General features: G+C 34.3%; 1 protein-coding gene across 4 annotated transcripts in view; it reads right to left on the bottom strand.

Annotated features, from left to right (window-relative positions):
• Positions 1-24,026, bottom strand: part of LRRC7 (leucine rich repeat containing 7) — a 519,751-nt gene that overhangs the window by 107,691 nt on the left and 388,034 nt on the right. Inside the window, exons 14-21 of one of the 4 annotated variants that reach the window (XM_082356469.1) lie at positions 23,063-23,132; positions 21,039-21,138; positions 18,643-18,767; positions 16,315-16,563; positions 10,997-11,197; positions 4,074-4,185; positions 3,681-3,861; positions 330-2,010 (exon numbers count right to left, since the gene is read on the bottom strand). In XM_082356469.1, the coding sequence (XP_082212595.1) occupies positions 330-2,010; positions 3,681-3,861; positions 4,074-4,185; positions 10,997-11,197; positions 16,315-16,563; positions 18,643-18,767; positions 21,039-21,138; positions 23,063-23,132 (2,719 nt within the window). Of the gene's footprint in view, positions 1-329; positions 2,011-3,680; positions 3,862-4,073; positions 4,186-10,996; positions 11,198-16,314; positions 16,564-18,642; positions 18,768-21,038; positions 21,139-23,062; positions 23,133-24,026 lie in introns of those variants that run through there. The other 3 variants (XM_082356465.1, XM_082356466.1, XM_082356467.1) reach the window with 3 other exon arrangements.

Below are 24,026 nucleotides of genomic sequence, written 5' to 3' on the forward strand. Positions count from 1 at the left end.
AGTTTTGTGTCCTAGGAGAGGCATTTTGCCTTAATGGCTAGAAAGCAATTGAAGCACTATCCCATATAACAGAGTCGAATTCTTTCTTACTAACCATATTTAGGATAGTTTTGATAAATAATTCACCTATACATTATGAACTCTCAAAGAGCATCAAACAATATCCATGAAAAACTATTATGATCAATTTCCCCACAATATAAAGATAAATAAAATGCTGATCATCTATTCATTCATGTAGTTCATGCTTCACTACATGTGCTTAGAAATGCCAATAAAGTAAAACTAAAGGCAGGAGGGATATTCTTACAGAGAAATGCCAAACATACCCTGTCTAACCTTCTAGCTTCTATATGTCTAAGCAGCTGTTGTCTCCAGTCTGCAGGCATTTTACCACAGCTCTCCTCTCCCTTCACAGGAGTAGGCCTCGTCTTTATATCACTGTTATCTGATGGCTTGTCACCATAGTTACCCAAGTTATAGTCAGATGGTATTTTTTCCAAAAGAGCTGCCATAGTAGGCCTAGCTGAAACTGGCCTGGTTTGGGAGGCACCATAACTCTCTGTACTGTAGCTTCTTGCAGACAATGGCCTCCTTTGGGTAAGGTTTTTAACTGGAAAACTTCCCGCCTGAGCTTTCACTTCTTGATATGAAGGGTGTTCATCTTCATACCTGCCATTCCTTTTCAGGAACTGGGACTCAGTCACTGAAACGCTGCTTTGGCGATCCAGACCTCCCCTATACGGAGGTCTGCCGTACCTGTCATTCGGAGGCAGCTCATGAGGTTCACTGACCCTTCTAAACATGGCCATTTCTGTGGAACTCGCCAGGGAGTCAGCTCTTCTCAAGAAGCCTGGCCTGGCACCTTGGCTTGCAAACTGGGCATTTACCACAGCATCCTCATTAACAGATGGCTGAGAAAATGAAAATATTTGCTCCATCGGTGGGTATCCTCTGTAAGCTCTAGGACTAACCAAATCCTTGGTGATGTTTTTTCCCGGCTGTTGCACGTATTCAGCATTGTGTTGAAACGGGGGCGGTATCCTCTTTTCAGCTTTAACTTCCACTGCTCCTTGGGGATTGAAGCTTTGGTCAAATTGATAGACTTTTTTTGTCATGGAAGCTTTTTGTTGTTGTGGCCCTTTACTACTTCCATAAGTGAGCATCTCGTCATCCAGCATCGGGACTGACTGGCTTCGGGACATACTGGACATACCATGCTCTGGTCCTAACATTTTGTCAGGTCGTTCGTGACTTCCTAAGTGATCACTCCCAGAGGCATAATTTTCTAATGGTATATTATAAACCTTGTATGTACCAATGTCAATCTCATCGATACTCTGTGACTTCTTGAATTTATTGGACTTGATGTCTTTCATGAGTGGGGAAAGCCTCTCTGTGCTTTTGCTAATCGAAATAACACCTTTAGAAGATTCTGGGCGGCAGTGGATTTGAGAAAAGACATTACTGAGACTCCTGTTGGGATTAGAATCATGATACTCCCACGGTACTCCTGGAGAAAAAGGACTAGGTATTTCAGCAGATTCTTTTATATGTTCTTTCCTTTCAGGCAATGGGCTGGTGGTAGGGGTTGTCTCTAATTTGGAAGGGAAAGCAGTCCTGTCTTCAAAAGGACTAGGGGTTCTGGTCCAATTCTGCCAAGGATTGGAAGGAGGCACTTCTGTTTCTGGTGTGTGTCTGTGTGTAGACTGCTCAAGTTCCAGGGGAACACCAACAATCCTATCCTGCCTAATCAAAGGCCTGCGTCCATGAGAAGATGTGCTTCTAGATTTTGAACTCAGGAGAGGATTATTGTTGGCATTCTCGCCTGTGGTTTCCTCTGCAACAAACCCTGTGTTATCATAATGTGAGCCATCAGTCCAGTTGTCAGTGAAAGTGTCACTCAATGGCAGCCGGTCAGGTCGCTGTGGTAGATTCCCTGGGGGGACAGCCTCCCTCTGGCTGAGCAATGGCTTTGCATCAAGAGGCTGTGGGAAAGATTGTGCAATCCTGTGAACACAATGGGAAGAAGAAACATGAAAACGAGGAAGATCTGAGTCTTTGCCAGAAGGAACAAGCAGGCAAGAATACCACCATCCTTTGTTCAACTGATCATTCATCCACACCTCAATTATGATTACGACAGCATTGTTATTCCATGTCCAAAAAAAGTCACCCCTTTACCCTGCTCTAACTTTTATTTCTTCTCAGTTATCATTACCTTCTAATATACACAGTTTACTTACCTATTATACGTCTTGTGTCCTCTGCTAGAATGTAAACTCATGAGGGCAGAGGTTTTTTCTCTTCAGGCCTAGCATAGTGCGTGGCACATAGTAGGTACTAAGTACATATTTGTTGAATGAATGAATGAATGAATAAACGAGTGAATGAAAGAAATATAGATATTTTTAGTAATGGTCCTGAAACCTGTCTGATAATTAGAACTACCTGATTCCTGGTCCCCATCTCTGGAATTTCTGATTCAGTACATTTCCAAACTATTAGTTGAGAGTACATTTCTTATCAATGCTTCTTATATCTAATGAACCCAAGTTGTCTTCAAATAACATATTTGAGGGCCAGGTATTGGAAGACATTAAATCCATTGTATAGTGAATGCATTCACATATCTTTTTCTAGAATGTAAATTAAATTAAATTAAATTAAATTAAATTAAATTATGAGTCCTGGTCATTGGCATGTTTATTCTGGAGACCACAGTATCTCTACAAGATGCTCATTTTTCTAAGTTTATTCTAAACCGTTTGCACACTAATGATATTGAATTATATATCTTTTATTAAAGACTTTTAAGTGTTTTTGCTAATTGAAAAAAAGTACATTTAGAAGGCATCTTCCAAAAGTACCTAAATCAGTCTCAGCTTGTATAACAAATAATTTACAAACTGAAAGAGTTAAGATTTTTATCATGGGCATCAATGAGTAGAAATAGTTATTCATCAATTACCAAAGACTATATTGTTAACAGTATTGACATTATCAGTAAAATCTGAGTGAAAGTCATTGACTACCTATATCATATGACAATTTTTATTTGCTATTTGTACTGTGAAACACAGCAACATGTTACAAAACAAGGGAATCAGCACTGGGTAAATGCTACTTCGTTGAGTCACTTTATTGACCTCCATGGCTTTTGATTTTAATATAGCTGTAAAATGGAAGTAATATAGAGTAGGTGCCATTTTGGAAGGATTAAATACTTTTACTTACATTCTAACTTTTCCAGGTGGTGATAAAATGATGATGATGAAGATGCTGATGAAAAATTTATTGAATGTTTACTCTGTACTTGGCACATTAGTGCTTTCCATGCATCTTTCATTAATTCATAACACCATTTTGGATGGTGAATGCCCAAATGTGTCACAATTATGTACTGAGGCAAACACAATTTTTGATTAAAAATTTTTTTGGTTCTATCATCTCAACCTGTTAATGTCCTACCCTCACTCCCGTAAACAATGGTATTGCTGTGTAAAATGGATTTATCCACGCTTGGAAATCCCAGGGGGACTACATTTGCTTACCTGCCCCTCTGTCTTCTATGCCACTCACGTGCTGAATACAATTCCAAAATTAAGAAGATTCCATTTTTTAAAAATGTTGCTGAAAATAAGCATTTGGGGACAGAAAAGAGGGAATTCTAAACACACCTGTTACCCCACAAAGAATTATGTACTGCCTCTTTAGCTGTTGTCTGCAAGGACCCCACTTTAACCCGGGTGTTAGAGGATCCTGAGGAAGCCTGGGAAGGCGAGTAGTCTGAGTAAGTGCCTGAGGAAACACTGTTATTCAGACAGTGAGTTTTGTCAACTTCAGACTCATCGGTTGATTCTGAAATGTAAACAGGAAAATATTATAATGCTGTGAACATTGACAAGTATAAACACAGAAAGGCAAGTATGAAAAACAGCATACCAATGAATGTTAGAGATACATATTTATAAAATATTTCTATAGACTATGGTGTATCATAATTTACAACTGGTGATTCATCATGCACATGCATTTGTGGCATATTTTCCACATCAGGTTCACAATGTTACCTTTTTTGTCCTTCCCTAGCAGAACAAGTTTGGGTGGGTACAGAGGGGTCTCAGCTAATGAAGGGTGAAGTTCCCCAATCCTCATTTCATTAGCTGGATGAACAAAAGAATCCTGAGAGATATAATAATACAGGACAAGGAAAGTAAACATTTAAACATTGGTTAACCAAGATGGCAATATCTTCATTTGGCTCAGATACAAGATGGGACTCCAGAATTTAATTCACCGTGGCGCACTAGGAGAAGTGAATCATACGTATCTCTGAGGTAAGCACTAAAATGTTTTGTTTTTCTAATTTAAATGAGTCCATTTATTCATCAGACATTTTTTGAAAGCTGTTTATATGCCTGGCACTGTGCAAAGAACTGTGGAGTTTCCAAAGAAAGACAAAATGTCACCCATGCCCTGTGGGAGTTTACAGTCTAGTTAGGGAGATAGATATAACTCATAACAGGACTGAATTATAATGTCATATATAAGTAATACAATGCATAATCTATAACATATAAACATGTAAGAGTTCTAAGGGGTGAACTCTTTTAAGAGTTCTAAGAGGGATATATCACTGACCAACTAGTTTTTTTTTTTCAAATATTAACTAAGTTAACGCACAATTGGGCCCTATAAATACTGCTTTTACTGCCAATCTCCCTCTTAATTCCTACTGTTTCCCAAGTGATCTTCTCAGTTTTACCATGCCTTCTTCCTAAGGTTTCTAGTTTTCTCATGATCAATCTAGCCTTCTAAATCTTCACTCTACATCCTTTCACTCAGTATAATGAGCAACATTGGTATAAGAATTTAACTTTATGACAAATAAACATATTTTAAAAAAATGATGAATTTTAAACTTCTGTAATTCAAATTATTATTCCCAGTTAACCAGGTAGTGGGAGGACATTAGGAAAAGCAACATTCTCACTTCCTTCTAGATATAAAAATGGCTTGTTTATGCTCATGAGTAAGTAGTGATATAAATTTATGCACAGCAGTTATCTTTCTGTTTTTTCCCCTTAAACTCAATTTGAATTCAAAGAAGAATTTTCAGTTTTTTCATTCATTAGTACTTGTTTGTTTGAACATTAATGTAATACATTTAGAAGTATTTTGTTAAATTGGAGAAAGAATGTACTTGAGGACAAAATATAATAATGAAATGGTTCCTGCCTTATAACTAATTGGTTGGTAATATCAGATAGAAACTCTTACTATACATTTTGCCTATCCCCGCCCGCCACCGCAAGCCTGGGTATATCTGACACTTTAAAAAAAAATAATATTTCAGAGGAAGAAGACTGGAAGATCATCTAGTTCAATCCTTTCATTTCCTAGAGGTGGATTCTGAGACTCAGTGAGGCCCAGGCTTACATAGATAAGTAGACAAAGATCCAGCATGGAGGTAGGATTCCTTTGGGCTCTAGTCCGATGATTATCCCTTACATTGCTGCCTCCTGGTTAGCTCAGCTTGAGCATATTAGAGACTTAACATGCAGTATTGTATATATTTGAAGAGGAACGGAAAAGAGAATGGGATTGATGGAAATTCTGGAGATGAATAGGAAAATCTGTGTTTTCATGGATTTTGAAAATTATTTCAAAAGTTTAGCATAAGAAACTTTGGATAAAGTTTTGAGTTGAGAGAATAGAGAGTAAAAACCTTCACACATCTTTAGAGACATTTATAAGTAGAAGCAGATGCAAGCTTGAGAAATGGTACTATGAAAGGCATAAAATATGTTAAGACTTTCAAAAAGTTTTCAGTTACAAAGTGGCATATTTCTGTTTTATTCCTGTTTTACCACTTATTAATCAGGTTGCCTCAAGCAAGTCGCTGTAACTCTCTGGATCTTATTCAATTTATCAATAAAATGAGGGTAATAGATAATAAGAATTAGTGCAAATTTCTGTCTAATACTAACATTCTATAAATATCAATATAACTTATTTGTTGAAATAATATTTTAAAAAGGCAATATTCTTATGACATTTTAATATAGAAGTATAAGCATTTTGTTTTAGTCAAAAACAAACAAATAAACAAAATTGTTGTGTAAGCACAGAAATGTAAATATAGTTAAGGGTTTCACTACTTTTTTTTCCCCTTATGCCTTACACATTTGGTACTCAAGTTATCTTTTATGTATAGATCAAACATTTACACTTGTATCTCACAATTGTGACTGGAGCTCTGCATGGCAGCTATAGTTTGACTTAAATTCTAGTCTCTGGCCCTGCTCAAGAATTTCTATTTTGAATCAAAAAAGAGCCCTCATGACTGGGAAGAATGATATCAGCCAATCATGAACTTGCATCTGTTCTCTAGAATTCTGTGGCCCTCCACCTAGGTAGAGGACTACTACTGAAGCAAGAGTAATGGATTTACACCGACCCAGTTAGACTCTCTTATCTTTATGAGCAAAATAATGATGATGATGATGATGATGGTGGTCATCAGTTAAGAAGAATCTATTACCTGTCTACTATTGTGTTACTATGCTAAACACTTTATTTTATCCCTGTTGATTATTTAAACGATAATCCTATTTTTATGGTTATTTATTATTTTAAGTTGTTTATTATTATCATCTTTGTTTTACAAGTAAAGAAATGGAAGTTCAGAGAGGTAAGCTAATAATTCCAAGTCACAATCTTAATAGGTGGTAGAGCTGGGATTTGAACTGGAATCTGTTCTTCTTGAAGGTCTTCTATGGGATACTGTATATGCTATATTGTCTATCCTAAGAAAAGCTCACTTCTCAAATGGGCTTCACATAACAAAGTTAACTATGCAACAAAGGAAATTAATAATTGGCTTTGCCTCTATAAAATCTTTTATAAATAGCTGGAAGAATCAAGTTCATGTTGGAAAAGTGGGTGAAGCTTTTGGGACTACTTCTATGGGTGAAGACAGTGGAAGTTACTAGTAGGGAATCAAACTTAGTGGAGGTCCCATTATAAGTAAATTGAGCCATATTTTTTTCTGGTGAGGGGACAGAGAATGAGGGGAAAGAAAAGGTAAAATATTTTTAATTTTTTTTTAACCCCATTGCCCTTCCACTGGTCAAACTAAATCTTGGCTGATACTGCTGTAGTGAAAGGGAGCCTAAAGCCTAAGGTAGAAGTCAAAGGGGGAAAAAAAGCTTATGCCTGAGCTTTCGAGTCAAAATAAATAAAAGCATTAATAAAAGCATTTAAGGAAACTTTCAAGGGTAATTGACTATTCTCTTTTTCCTGGAGAAAGATGTGATTCCTCTACAGAGAGAAATTGGACTGAGTCTCCTAACAAATGGAAAAGTCCATTCCTTTATGAAAGTGGTTAATGCAAGCTAGTGACTCACAGAAGTATTAAAGGAGAACGTGGCAGGGTCTCCCTCTCTTGTGGACGGGAAAGGAATGGTCATTTACTGCAGCTTTCCTCTGTGCCATGAACTGTGCTCATAACTGTTATAAATATTTGTTTTCATCTGATTTCACCTCCACAAAAACTCTGAAAGACTGTTATTATTATCTGTATTTTTAAAGATAAGAAACCAAGGCTCAGAAAGGTTTCAGTGACTTGTCAAGGTCATACAATTGGTAACAAGATGGAGTCAAACTTTGAATTCATGTCTTCTAGACTCAAATCCTTTCCACTGTTCTGAAAACTGTGCTCTTGAGGCACTCACAGTGCTGTTGCTAATTCACAGGGACACATGGGTTATTTTAAATATTTGAGGGGAAAAAAGCAATACTTGACATCAGTCAGATACTGTGAGAACTGCTACCTTGAGGTAGCTCTCAGTTTCAACATTAGATTGCACACTTCTTTTGATTAATAGTCTTTGTGAATCTGGGTTTTTGGTGGTTGCTGTGATAAAAAATAATCCAGTGCCACTCGAAAGTCAATGTGAAACAGAAATTAGAGTTGTAGTACCCAATATGATTCCAAGGTTGGAGAAGGTAGGTGGTGTCCAACAGGTGCACACATTCCATGAGTAAGTAGTTTTGGTTATTTAAGAATGAACTAAAACTATTATTTTCTCTTTCAATTTATTTGTATTGTTTTTCAAATAACCACTAAGTGGGGCATAAATATTTACTAAGTTGTTCAGACCTAACAATAATAATTGGAACTGTTAGGTATTTCTTGGCTATCACTGTATATTAACCCCTGATACTTTTGACGGACTAAGATACTGGGGGAAAAACAAATGTAATCTCCACAAGGCATGTATGAAGGAAAATGGGGGCAGAGGAGAACCTTCATATCTCTCTGACCTCCTTGTTCTTATGGCTCTCTTGGCCATATTCTCTATGTTAAAACTCTTGGCATAGGGTTGCAAATAGAAAGTGATCAATAAATGATATATCTTTCCTTTTCCCTCTTTCTCTGCTGCATTTGTAACCTATTTACCTTGCTTCTTCTTTCTGTTTTCTGTTTTTGCTTCTGCCTACCTCTGTTTGTATTTTCTTGGTTTTCCATATTTAACAACATGGATAAATATGTCATACAGTGTGTGACATCCCCTTCCACTTTCTTGGTAGTATGATCTAAATAATGATGACCCAAAAATGGCAGGCACAGGTAAAACATATAATAAAAATGCATAGTATACACTGATCAGCTAGACACTTGGTTATTTGTATTTATTATATCTGGAAGTAGAATAGAATTAGGGCCCCTTAATTTGGATGCAGTAATTTGAGAAAGGAGGATGATACAGAAAGGGACATCTCCTAGCCCTAGGATGGCTAAAAGTTGGGGACAGAGGATCTAAAATCTCAATTTTAGAAAAAATATTGATATTATCAGTGAAATTTCTATTCAAGAGGAAAAGGCTAGTAGATGAAGAAAACTAAGAAAGAGTGGGGTGAATCATAGAAATAAGTATAAAGCTGAAAGTTGAGCTTCAATCTTATTTAGCTTGGCTACTTTAGCGAATTAAGAAGCTTAGATAGACAATACAAAGTCACTATAGTGTTTTTTTTAAGGAGGGCAAGATTAGATGTGTGTTTTGAAAAGATCATTAGCAAGGCAATGAGGGGGCTTGGGACAAGGTAAGCCAAGAAATTGACAGTTTTTACAGAAATGCAGGACAGAGTTGAGGACCTGAAGAGATAGAGGAGATACACTTAGATGAATATGTATAGGAGTTGGTGATTGGAAGGGGCAGGGAGTGGGGAGAAAAAAGGAAAAAGAAATCAAGATACCTCCCAAATTTCTAGCTTGAGTGAACCGGGAGATAATGGTGCCAGCTGAGATCAAGACCAATTATACTGAAGCAGAAGCAAGTTTGAGGATGAAACATTAAAATTAATTTGGATTTGTTAAGTTTGAAGTGCTTGTGGGACAATTTCAAAATTTTTTCCCACTATTGGGATATTATTAAATTCATGACCAAAGTCATCTTTTCTTTGTGTCATCTCTCCCATCCCTGTATTAAGCAATTTTAGGATCTACGTATTTTGCAGTAGTTATTCAGTTTATGGGTTATCATGACCTTACAGTTATTTTGATGTTAAACTGTGATGACATGAGATCTAAATATAAAGTGTATGTGTATTTAGGGTGTACCCACTAAATGTTAGTTTTCCTCCTTTTTATATTATTGCAGTATCTTAGAGATAAAAGAAAAGTATGTTGCTTTGCTATAGTATATCTGTAATGTTTTAGAGATGAAAAAGTACAATAATGTGGGTTTTATAAACAAAATGAAAAAAGCAATGAAAACAAATATTTACTTAAATTTTCTTCCCTAGATATCCAGCTATATTCCTCTCTTTTGGGTCAGGCTTGTACTTCCACTGGCAGATATGCACACCATGCTTATTTTTGCTTAAACTTTCTTTTCTCTTTGCCTAGAATGCCTTCTTCTCTTTTTGACTTTAAAAGAATCACCTAATCTTTAACATGCAGTTCAACCTTAAGCATTTCACATAACTTTTAAAGGGATTGGCAGTGATTGCTTATCACTCCAATTTCTTAGATTATTATATTCTCCATCACACAACCAACGATGTTATCATGTTTTATATAATACGTTCTCTAATCGCTTCATCTGTGTTAAGTTTACCTGGCTAGGCTCTAAATTATTTGGGGACTATTCACACATTTCATATTTCTTTTCTCTCTCTCACAATGTCTAGCACAGTGCTAAATATACAGTTGGTGTTTAATCAGTGCAAAAATCTGATGCTTTGAACGCAGATTTGTAAAAGAGTTTTGTCAACCTAGATTTTTGAGCAGGAGGTATAGGAACTTCTAGATGTACTCATATCAATTATGTTTCTAATGAAGATAAAAAGATGATAACCAAATTAGTTGAAGAGTAGATGAAATAGTACAGAGGTGGCATAAATGTAGTTGAATTCTTTTCAGACCACACAAATTGATAAGGATGAATATCTAATTCATTCTAAAAGATAGGAACTAAGCTTCATATTAGATTCCATAAAGCTAAATTTCAAAGTTATTGCCCCTTTTTATATAGTGGTGTTTCCTATAAAGGGTGTAACCCAAACACAAAAACACTTTAAAAAATTGGCTCTAAATCTGATCAAGAATTTTACTGAGATTTGCAGAATAATAATAATAAAAAAAACTTCATTTAGGTTTTTCTAATGACTCCTACAATAAAAGTTTGGGGTAGTCAAAGGAATATCATGAAAATGATTTAATGCACTTACTGGCCAGGCCTAGCTGGGTGAGCGAATTATTCCTTCTGTGTGTATTGGAACTTTTGGAGCTGTATTAATGATTTTAGGCCATGAAGGTGCATTTATTAAATGCAACCCTCATAGTTTGGAAGAGCAGAGAGACTCATTTATATATTAGGAAAAAATGCACTTATCAAGGAAGATCTGTTCAGTTAAAAAAAACATATCATTTAGTAATTCCAAAAAATCCAAACCACACTGGCAATTACCAATAACCTTGAAATACCTCCACTGTAATCTCCTTTGGGGCTACAGGCCACTTGTGTTCGTATTTTTCTTTCACAGTTTGCTCCGTGTTAGCAGTTGGATTTGAATTCTCAACACGCACTCCATGGCTTGGCTTACCCACCAGATTTTGAACAGATTTTACCATATTCTTTAAATCCTCTGGGTAAGGAGTTGGATATCGTTTTAGGTTTATTTCAACCTAGAAGTTTATAAAAAGAAATTTAACATAAAAATACCTTCAGCAAGCATGTTCACAAAACTACTCCATTTTATGTGCAGTAGTATAACCAAATGCAATATAGTGAGTGCTGAGCTGGCTGAAAAACTGTGTTGTAGAGTAGAACACACAGTGTTCTTTTCACATTCTGCCTCCTGGGACTTCTCCCCACCCCTGGCCACCTTTCTAGATTAAAAACAATTTTTGGATTATATCTTATGTTTAGGTCTACGTTATAGATGGTTGAAATAGCAGTAGGTCAAACACTTAAGTGATTGGTAATCTCTGAAAAATTTAATCAAGTTACTATCAGCTGCTTTTATACTTTAGAGGCTGTTCCCTTACCTATCTTAATTATTTAAAAATAATCATTTTGACATTAAAAGTATCCTTGGAATATCAATGCAGGTGATGGGAGGAGACCCCAAAAGATTTACAAGTAGAGTTCTCATGTATTAAAAAATGGGGAGTTGACAGTATCTGCCATCAAATATGCACCAGCTCTGTGTTAATTAGCATGTTACATCAAAAGGTGGGGTAGCTAATTCTTGTTAATAACTAAAAAAAAAAAAATCCTTCAAGGAGGCTTTTATATTTAGTTTTTACCATAATAAAGTAACATGCTTTATAGGTTACACCTTACAATAAAGAGAAATAAAAAATTGAGAACATTGTCTAGGATATTCTAAGTAAATATGTAAATTTTGACTTATACTTATCCAGAGACTTATTTCTATTCTTGAATTCATTTTTGGTGTATCAATCTGACTTTAGGGACTATATATATTAATTATTATTCTTCACATTTAATTCAGAGAGAGAAAATATGAGACATTCCATACAGACTATCCCACCTTCAGAGTACTTAAAATATACTTAAAATGGAATAGATACAAATTATCCAGGCTGATTAAAATGCAGTGGGAGGAAAAAAAAGGGGCATATTTACTTGGCTTGGTTTATTCCAATTGTCATGTCTTTTTGAATCTGAGTAGAACCAACTTTACAAAATGGAATGATTTATGTGATTGTGGTGAGTATGTGTTGGGGAAAGTGTGTGTGAGGGTGCGTTGGGGGAGGGCAGAGGTGGAAGAGAAGCTGAAAGGAAGAAGAAAGAGGGGAATGAGAGATAAAAAGAGAAAAAGGGTGGGGCACACACATACCCACCCCCTCCACACCTATGTAACACATGGGATGTACGAAACTATGATAGTGGTATAGATCTGAGGATTATAAATATGAATTCAAACACTTTTGCTCATCTGCAGTTTTAGCAAATCCACCAACTTTGTTATTCTAGTATTTCATCTTCCTGTGGCTCACTGCCCAGGTCAAATACTGGGATTGGACTTCACTAGATGATTTTTAACATTCCTTTCAGAACTAAAGTTACAAAATTATTTTTCCAATAAATGTTTGGAAAGCTGGTGAAAAACCAGATAAACTTGTTAGTGTAAATCTCATTGAAATGTAATTTAATCTTTAATACGCTGAAACAAGTAGGATGAAGTCAACAATATATAGAAACAAAGCTACAAAAATATAACCCAAGAAAAAAAGTCAGACTTTACCAAAAAGCAAAAGTATAAGTCGTTAGAGTGTAATACAAGTATATCTCAGGGTACTTTATAATGCATTCTTAAATAAACATAAAAAGAATGATAGCCATGCTAGACAAAGTCCATTGGGATGAGTGCATTCTTGGATCTGCTGTTTAAATTGGTATTAGAAATATTAATCACAAATTTGATCTAAGTTTAAAAATTATCTTGCTGAACTTGTTTAAAAGTCCTTGATATCAAAGGACTTAAAAGTCAAAAAACTACATTTAAAAAATGTAAATTGTAGAATGTTGTGACTATTATGCCAATTAAGAACATCTTTTAATTTTTAATATGAATGAAAAATAACTTTCAAATAGGTCCTTAAATTAAAATTCTACACACCTTAACCAATCCTCAATATTAAAACTACACTTCTAAATTGAATCAAAGGCAAAAAATGGGACATGTTCTTTTTTTTATTTTTATAAATTTATTTATTTATTTTTCGCTGTGTTGGGTCTTGGTTGCTGCACATGAGCTTTCTCTAGTTGCTGTGAGCCGGGGCTACTCTTCGCTGCGGTGTGCGGGCTTCTCATTGTGGTGGCTTCTCTCGTGGTAGAGCACGGGCTCTAGGTGCGCGGGCTTCAGTAGTTGTGGCTCGCGGGCTCTAGAGCACAGGCCCAGTAGTTGTGGCACACGGGCTTAGTTGCTCCGCGGCATGTGGGATCTTCCTGGACTAGGGCTCGAACCCATGTCCCCTGCATTGGCAGGCGGATTCTTAACCACTGCACCACCAGGGAAGCCCCCTGGGATGTGTTCCTTCTTAACTGAATTAAATACATCATTGAGTAATGTAATCTAATTTTTGTAGATGCTGTGTCTCTTCTGACACAGAGGACTATTTGCTAATGGCCATGGTACCGATATTTTCTGGTTATTTTATAAGCAAGTTAATGTTATATTTTGGTCACATCACCAGAATATATTTGGGTACTTTATCTCTGTAAAAATATTTAAATGTAGAAATAAAAGTGGATTTGCCATTAAGCTAGTGAAGCTTAAGCTTTAAGGTCACCTGCATGGGCTCTTTCCAAAGCCTTGTGAGGGGCCCTACTTATGTATTTACATGGTTATTTTATATTCTTTTCCTTAAAGAGGCTCCTCTCCAAATTGTGGAAGCTTCAGGTCTCATAAAACCTGGATTTGTTCCACCTATACTATAAGCTACTTGGTTCCCATTTACTAGTCTACTAGCAGAATTTACTGGACTTAGAGTCAGAAGACCTAAATTAAAGCCATAGATTTACCCCCAACTAGCTATCAGCCACAATCTTTCTGTCCAGTTTCTACTCATGTAAAATGGGAATGATAATATCTTGGGTTAATCTAGAGCTCGAATGAGATAATAAATGTGAAGTCCCTTGAAAATGTATAATTTCTATGCAGAGATTAGATACTCTTTCTAATATCAGATTCTTATGTATTTTTTAAATCTGGAGTCTTTTGGCAATCTAGTTTTATTATATATATGTCTAACCATAATACCTGTAACTGGATTTTTTTCAGGTTGTATGCAGCAATAACTATCATTTACTCATTATCTGCCATGTGATAGGCACCATGCAAAGTGTTTTATAGGAATATATAAAACTAATTATTATTAGTTATTTATATAATAAACAATACTTATTTTATTATTTACCATATGATTTATTTACAAATAAATAGTTATAATTAATAATATTAATTAAAATCTATAATTAATTATAATTAAATCTCATTTAAATTTCACAACCCATTGTAGCATCTGCTACCATTTTACAGAAGGAAAACAGGGGCTCAGATGGTGTAAGTTACTCGAAGGTCATACAGCTACAGGAATCAGTGTCCATATTCAACCTCAGGTCTAACTCCAAAGCTTATGCTTCACAAGTGTTACCTGGCTCAGAGCTATTCTCTGGTATAGGTGCAGCATATATTTGTACAATCTTGTGGAAGAAATAGCGTAAATCTAAAGTGTGAATTTTATTAAGTAAGATAATTTCAATTTTTAAGACATGAAGTTAACATAATATTTTATAATTAAAAATATGAAAGCATAGTATTTTATAATTCTATTATGTTCATAAGCTCTCTAAAAGCATATTTTATACACTTTTACAGATTGTTTTGCCTCTCTATTTTTCAATGCATGTGTGAAGTGCTTCAGAAGTGAATAACCATGATCATAAACACAATTATATTAATAGTTCAGTAATGCCCAAATACAAAGTTAGTTTCTTTATATTGCTAAATATATAGGCTATAAATATTCCCTTACTAATACAGGATATATGTAATAGGTGGGAAAAATTTGTCAATTATGTTCTTACCAAAATGTTGTGTTTATCACTCACCATAAAGTATTTGCTCATTTTACAGGTACATTTTATTAAAATGCAAGATTTTTACTGAAATGTTATTTTATTTTAGAAAATAGAAGTGTTTCACAACATTCTATATATCTCAGATCTTAAGAAAGTGCAGTAAATGCAAATAGTAGCTGCAAGATGTTGGAGACTCCCAAGGATTTAGCAATGAAGAAAGAAATAATGTTAATAGCTAGGGCATTTAGAAGTGATACCTTGAATTCACAAAGAACTATGCTTTTCTTATATAATTATTAAATTATAATTTGATTGTAAATTCCAGTAAGAGAAATAATAGTTAATGCTTTGGTTATTAATTGTTAAATATCTTATTCTAGGAATTAATTAGAACATTTTACATAGAAAGGAAACCTATAGCAGTTTTAGTTAGGATTCTCAGCTTGCCATATATTGTAGAAAGAATATAAGACACAGAATAAGAATTTAGTCCATTACATGTGGATAAGGTTTACAAAAAATGTAGTGTTCTTCCATATCCCATTAAGATTTTTTTTCATTAAACTCTTCAACACCCACCCACTGAGATAAGGAAGCCTTATCTGCCAGAATTCCCAGGCCAATCTTCTCTTACAGGAATTCTCATCATCTGTGCCTTCAAATTAAAGAGAAATTGATGCTTTTCAACAGATGTCCATCTTTGTGCTCAAAGTCCACTCTCAGCAAATTTCAATTCAAATCTCATGCTGTTTTAGAATCAAGTTTTAGTTATTTAATCTCCCCCAGAATTGATATTACAAAAAAATGCGTGTATGTCTGGGGACAATTTAGATTGCATCAGTAGTGTCATCAACATTCTGCCCAACTATTGGTATTCCCACACTTTAAATAAAAATCTTGAAAAATAAAAACATAAATAAAAATGAAGCACCCAACTTAAAAACCATGCCAGATATCCCACCAGTAGGCACATCATATCAATGTTCCCTCCCCCTATGACTCAGTTCTCCCCACCCCATTGCCAATGTCAATGAATAAAAAATTAAACTGGGATCAAACACTGGCAATTGAAAGGTTTCTATATGATCAACATTTCTTACCCCAAATCATGCAGAACATACCCCATAAACCACTGTTCCAAGGTTGCCTCTACGTAAGGGATTCTCCTACCCCAAACACCTAGGCCTACCTGTCTGCCACTTAGAGAGGGAAGAGTGGTGGATTGTGCTGCAACTGGCAATGGAGTACACATGCTCCTTTCCTGCTGGAGGCCACTTATACAACCCCATGCCAGCTGTGGGTCATTCTGGGGGACGGGCATATCTTGGATCTGCTGATCACACCTGGCCCATGGTGTGCAGCAATCGCCAGACAGTCTGGCAGGTTGGAGAGTAATCCCACGCTGGCCCCTTTCCCAGGGGGCTTGGCAGGAGTGATCCTGTGGGAGAAGGAATCTCCATTTTCTGGGAGAAAGAGGAGCACTGTAGCAAAACTTTCACTTTATCATTTTTCTATTCTTGATTTTTTATTTTTCATTCTGGGTAATGCATTTAAAACAACCATCAGAAAATTAGCTTTAATTCTATGTAATAAAACAGTACCAATATCATATGAAGCTAAAGGGTCACAATTTCTTCACACAATGCAGCTTTCATACTAAACTAAACTAAACTAAATTTTCATACTTTCATACACTAAACACATTATAAGTAGAGCATTATACTCTAGTCTATTTGGAAGTTGATGCCATAGGTCAGTGGTTCCCTTTAAAATTTTATGTAAATTAAAGGTAAAATGGTGCTAAATTTAATGTACATGTAATGAGCCAGAAAAGTATAATTAATTTAGTGCAAGATTTCAGCATATTCCATTCATCATACTTCCATGATGATTTATTTAGACATTTGTTTGTGTTCTAATTTGTCCAATAGCCAATGGCATTGGAAATACTCAAATTGGTCAAAACCAAGTAGTTTGAGATTTTGGAAACACATATTATTTCACCAATATATAAAATAAATCAAATATAAATAAACATAGAGAAAATGTACTCTAAAGTATAATGAACCTACTCTAATTAAAATCAAACTTGATCACATAACACACAAACAGGGCTTCTAAATGTCTGTTTGCATTTGCTATATTTTATGTTTTCAGTGACACATATACCAGTATTAAATGCACTCTTTTCTTCTTGGAGCCTTTGAATATAGGTTTCTTTTTAGGAAGAAATATGTAGTTTTTGACATTCAGTGAAGTAAAAGAATGAATCAGAGGTCCAGTATAGAATGCATCATCCATTGGTTCTGGATTTAACATATAAAATCCTTACAAGAGGAACTGAAATGTTCTAAAGATCTTTTTTTGTTTATTTTTAGTTAAAAAATGTCTCTTTGGTTATTAGATAGCACTAATCAACCATTCAGAAACATTTTTTTTAAGCCCAAATCTTTAACATAATTGTCATTTTGATTTGGGAATCCATTTTGGTTTCTCCACAATGATATAGGTAGGCTTTGTCAATTACCTTACTGACTAATTCCAGTAAGGTTCTAGAGTATGCTGGTTTAAGAAAAAAGTTTAGAAAATGTGGGAATGGGGGGATAGAAAAGAACACATCACACAGTCCAGATCTATTAATAGGATGCATATACAATTACTTAGGTAATTAGTCACTAAGGGTGAGAGCTGTTAGTATCCATGATGGAAAAAGTGCAAAAATAATACCATAAAAAATTGATGAGAGATTCAAGATGTTGCCATGATGATAACATGAAGATCTGATGTTGATATAATCCATATAAATTCTGTTATTTTCAAATGTATATAATGTAAAAATACAGATTTTAAAATTCCAACCTTGTTACTTGACTTAGATTAGTGCTAATAAAGCATTTTTTAAAATATGCTTTAAGGTGAAAAATTTTAAGTAATTTTCCCTAAGGGACTTCACCTACTACTGGGCACTCACCTCCATTAAAACTTGTCCTCACACTTAAGAAAACTCATAAAGTCTTCTCAAATATTCCAGAGGCATAGAATCTTTCCGAGATTTTAATGCCAATGTAATATATTAATCCACTGGTTCTTTCATAAATGTGTATTTTGGCTTCACACAGTCTGCATGATGCCTTGCCTTGATCAGTGATTAAAAAAAAACACGTTTCAGTGTTTCAAAGAGGTAATAAGGTGAAGCCCATCACCCAGACTTTTTTGTTTGATTTTTAGTTTTTTTTTTTTTGGCTTTCTCTCAGCTTGAATCTCTTTCATGTTGCTCTTCTGTAAGATGGTGTGGCATATGAAATTTGCCCAGTCAGGATGTTAGTCTCATTCCGAAGCACAAAAGTGCTTCCAAAATCATCATTCTGCTATAATGAAAGGTATCACCATGAGACTTTAAGATGTATCTGACCTTCTAGCAGAGGTCAGTCAATTAGTCCCAAAGGCTATTTGAATAATAACACTGAACAAATAAAAATAATGAGAAGAAAGAGGAAACAAAAATTAAAAGGTTCACCTTAACTTTCCCAGCATTTTCGTCATCTTCCTTTTTTTCTTCAAATTCAAAGGCAACAGTCATGCGTTGTTGTCTCTGTTCTTCCCACAGTGTAGGGTTAAAGCTGTCACTGTCTGACTGGAAATCTACAGTTAGATTCCAAAGTGTTATTGCTTTTTTTAAAAAACATAAATTGTTATTTAACAGAGCTTAGTACGCTATGCAAAAAATGGTGATAGGTACTAAAAACAAATACAAAAATAAAAAAAGAAAAGGAAAAATAAAGAAACAGAAAGAAAGAAAGAAGAGGGAAAGAAAGAAAGAAAAGGAAAGAAAGAAGGAAAGAAAGAAAAAGAGGGAAAATATTCCCCGCATATTTGTTACATAGTTTTTTAATATCTTAACTCACATTCAGCTTTCTTAAGTATACATTAATTATATACTGGGGTTGAGAAGTTTTCCAGTGTAGAGAATGGGCTGTCCATAGCATAATTATGATAATAGAGCTGAATTAGGTATTTTAAACCATTATCTCTTTTAATCTTCAAAACAGCACAATGGTAGAAGTAATATAATCCTCAATTTAATAATGAGAAAACTATAGCTGAGTTTTAAGAAACTTGTTCAAAGCCATGCAGCTTCTCCATGGACAATGCAGGATTCTATACCATGACTGTGTGATTATAGAGTCCATAACTGTAACCACTAAATGCTATTAGGATGTTATAAAAGGTACTACATAACTTTGGTTTTGCAATAAACTGTCCAAGATTGCAACCTTTCTTGTCATTGTTCTTTTGTGTGTCTGGTAGGGGGCAATGTAGTGGTGCTTGGTTTTATGGTAAAAAAGCATTTGGAAAATAGTCTTTAACATTCAGGTCTCAATTAATCTAAATGTGTCTCAAATTAACAGGGAAAAGAAATGGCTTATCAATCTTTAATTTACATGGTGGTTAATGGTAATATCTTCTTTGTAACAATCCTGTGAAGATCACATGAAAATGCAATAAAAGCACTTCCCAAAGGATAACCTTTATTATATAAAACTTTGTATGTTGCAAGGAATTCTGAAAATTCACTCATTACACTTCTGCTTGAAAAACCAAAGGGTGACTTGCTTAAAGTTCAAGAAAACTCTTCTGTTACCAACTCTGCTTTCCTCAAAGGAAAACAAAATGAAACAAACTAGGCTAATTCCTTAACATCACATCTTACCTAACTAGATCTACCTCATTCCCTGGAACAATTTAGGGATTTAATCTGTCAGACTAGATCTCAGAAATGGCCAGAAAATATGAGACACTTTTCATTTTCCCCTATATCCTTTCAAAATGAAATATTTTGTTAATCTAGGGATATTAAAATGAAAATGTAAGTAAAGTTGCATGAATAAAACATAATCCTTATTTAAGACTCTTATTATACCCTATGTAAACACAGTGGCTTTTCTTTCATAAATTCAAAAGATCAATTTTACTGAAGCCTGAACAATACATATGAAACAATCTTTCCTTTTTCTACTTCTGTAAGTCAAAATTTGAATAAAAATATCCTAAAATATCTCAAAATGATTCATTTCCCCTTTTAAGTAAAAAAAACTAAAGACATTTATTATAATTATCCTGAAAATAAGAACTACATAAGCAAATAGTTTCTTTTAAAAGTTGGTCTCTTTTAAATGGGTTGGGTGGATTAAAGTGGGTTTACTCTTTCAAGAGTTACTATCACTGTTAGACTGTGGTAAACGTGCATGACAGCCTGTGCTGGCTTGGGCTAAGGGCCTGTGCTGAGTTCCAAATGGTAAAGGATAAAGCTTCCTTAAAAATTTTATGAGTAATGTGATCATAGGAGAGAAAATTTTATTATTGGAAAAGGTTTAAGTTTTTCAAAAATTATTCCTATCATAATTGCTGACATTGTTTAGGAAAACTCAACTTGAAAAATTACTCGTTTGCAAGTCACCTCTTTATGTCTGACTCTTGACATGAAATAATTCGGGGCCTGAGATCAGGACTAAATGTTTAAATTGTGTTCATAAAATTAGTGAATGCAGGAAATAAACCAACTTATCTTCCTTAAGATCTGACCCTTCTTAGCTCATTTCAACTGGCTAGGTATCACATTCGGTTAACTAGTCCTGTGTTTTGCAATCCACCAAGAGAAGATGTTGCTCCTAAAAGTCAACATTATTTTCATGAAAGATATAAAGAGGAAGAGTTATGTTTTTGAAATCTTACTTAAAATATTATAGCATGGAAGATAAGATATCTGCTTAGAGTTAATCCCCAAATGATTTATGTGTGTCATGTAATTATGTGTCTTGCCCATGTGCCAGTATTGGCCAGAGATTAGAATAAAATTAATCCCTTTTATTCCTAATCATACAAGCATAGGAGAAATTTCTACTGACTGTTTACCTTCATCACCACGAGGTTGCTGTGGAAACATGTAGTTAGTCAATACTCTTTGCTTTGTTTCTGGATGGGCTTCAGTTTGTAAAGGGATAAGGGCTTTGGACTGGAAGCAAAGGACATAAATTAGGTTAATAAGATTGGAAATAGAAAGAATATTTCTTTTATATAACATAAAGGTCAATAGTCTGGCCTCACTGTGCTGAATGAACAGTTAAAGAAAAGTAAGGAAAAAGGTAATGAAATAAGAAAGTATAACATAAAATAAGACTATTGTAGAGGAATATTTTGAAATTCTAAGGTTTTCATAATGAGATTTTCTTTTTCTTTAGTATATTCTTGTACAAGACCTATTCATCTTCATTGAGTAATGTCAGTTTTGATCTTGAAGAGACCAAAATGTGTCAAACTGTTTCAACTAAGTAAACTTTTGGTATAGTCCTAGATTTTCATGAACTGTTGCCCTAAAAAATAAATGGAATTTGCTATCAAATTTATACTATACAAGATCATCTATGAATTTAATTAGGTTAAAACATAAGCATTTATTTTTAAGAGATTTTTGTAACCAAAGACAGGGTCCACATACACATAAGCAACAATCCTTGTATTTGATATATCACAATATATTTACCTATGGATGGTAACATTTAATTTTCTATTATTAATTTTATTTCAGAAATACTATTTATGAAGGTATTTTTTAGAACTTTGATATTATAGACTATTTTTATATAAACATATTGAAAATAATCATATTATTTAATGTTTTAAAATACACTTATTTCATGACATTTATTAATAAGAGTGAAGCACAAAGGGGATTTGGGATACCAAGTTGTCTCATGAAACTAAGCCAGAAACATTAAATCGCTGTTCTAAATAAAAGTTAAATGGTGCAGCCACTGTTCTGTTCATTCTCCCACAAGAATAATAAATCATGACATTAGGGGATTTTTTTTACAATGCAAGACTGTAGAAAAGACTGTTCCATTAGCATAGTTCACATTGATTCCAGAAATGATTTATTTATAATGATATATTGATGACTTGAAAAATCTACAGTCCATTGGTAAGATTTGAATTTGAATGACAATCTAATTTTTTACTTAGTGGATGGAAGAAAGTGCTGTAATGACTGTAGGAATACAAACATTATTCTCACACTTTGTAGAGGTTCATTTTAATTTTTTACAAAAGTAGCCCAATACCTATGTCTGAACAATTCATTTACCAGTAATGCTGTTTTTATGCTCAGAAAATAATCATAACAAACTAAATCCAAGATGATTTGTTTTCACTTGGTAATTCATATTTTGGGATAGGATGTTTTAAAATTTTAGGATTACAAGAAAAAAGTAAAAAGAAGAAAAATAAACTATGTCAAAATCGTCTATCACGTTTTTCTGGTGGCAAATCAGATGTCTTCAACTATTTCTTTTTATTTTCCAGTTAATAAAATTATTCATTAACACTCAATTACTAATTCAATTATAATCTATTTTCATAAGTATAAGAATTAATATCAAAGCAATTTCACAGAAGATACTGGTAATAGCAACAAAAGACATCACAAATTCTTTGAATAAAGTTTTAGAATTAAGTTGATTATAATTAAAAGCACACACACACACACACAAAAGGAACATGGAGGATAATAATTCCCTCTTGTGGGAATTGTGGTAATGATTTCTTATTCTTTACCTTCAGAGGTATAATTAAAGTACATCCTCTGAGGACATGTATGTACCATCTAGAAAAATGATCATTTTGTGTATTAGATCTCTGAGAATGAAGTGGAAGCTAGATTGAAGCATTTAAAAGGGGTGAGAACTATAGTACTGTTTGTCCACAGCAATGAAATACTTATTTGAATTATTACCTTTACAAAAATCTCTCCTCCAGGGGATAAAGAATCTATATTTTGCAGTGATTGTCAAAGGTACCTATTGGGAATAAGTTAGTAATTCAAAGTTTCATCTGTAGTTCATTTGAACAAACAAAATAAATCAGGTAATAAAAATTTTTACCTGATTGTCAGAAAGCCACAAAGCTGCAAGCTCCTTAAGTTTGGTAAATGAGAATGGTAAATTCTTCAATCTGCAAAAACAAGAAAAGTCTAATAGCATAGGTGAAGATGGATAAATTTCATTTTTATGAAGATTTTGTAAAAATACTATAACTTATTTGTTTCATTCTTCTCTCTACTTCTTTCTCCATTGAGTAGCCTGAGCAATCTTTTAAAAGTGAAAATCTCAAGTTTACAACTCTGCAAATGCTAGGATAAAATTGAAAATTGTTAACATGCCTTGTCAGACCTTATAAGATCTGGTCCTCCAAAACCTCTCCAGAGCTTCTTTGTTACTCTTTTCCTGACAGTCCCATTAGTTCCACTGGCCTTCTATCAGCCTACTCTGAGGATTAGCCAAGCTCTTTTCTTCTGTCTGGAATATTCTTTCTCCCATACTTCACTTAACTAAAATTCCACGTATTCTTTAGCTCTCAGCTTAAATGTCAGTTCCTCAAAGAGGCTCTTCTTGACTCCTCATTTAAATTTCTTTCCCCAGTTTAGTCTCAAAGCACTTTCATGGAACATATCACAGTTTGTAATTTTTTGTTTAGTTTTGTGGTTATTTTTTTTACTGTCTGTTATCCCCATAAAATTGTAGGCTCTATGAGGGCAAGAGGCCATTTCCACCTTACCTCAAAAGGAATTTACAGCTCCTGAAAGTGTGTCCTTTTGTTCTTTCACCCTTCATATATTGTGTAATAGACATTCAAAGAGGGAATCTTTAAAAATAGCATTTTGAGATAAGTGAAGTTGGCATCAGCCTTGGTATTCAATCAAAATTTTCTATTTAGCTTTGGCTTCAGCCTGTGGAGGGCCAAATCACCAACTGCCTGCTTCAACATACTGTATGATATCCCTGAAGTTGTGTATGATCAATATATTGTCATTACATGGGTTACCACCATAGTAGTCAACAGAGTAAA

This window comes from Balaenoptera borealis (assembly GCF_965194805.1).
Source record: "Balaenoptera borealis genome assembly, chromosome: 1".
Taxonomy (NCBI): Eukaryota; Metazoa; Chordata; class Mammalia; order Artiodactyla; family Balaenopteridae; genus Balaenoptera; species Balaenoptera borealis.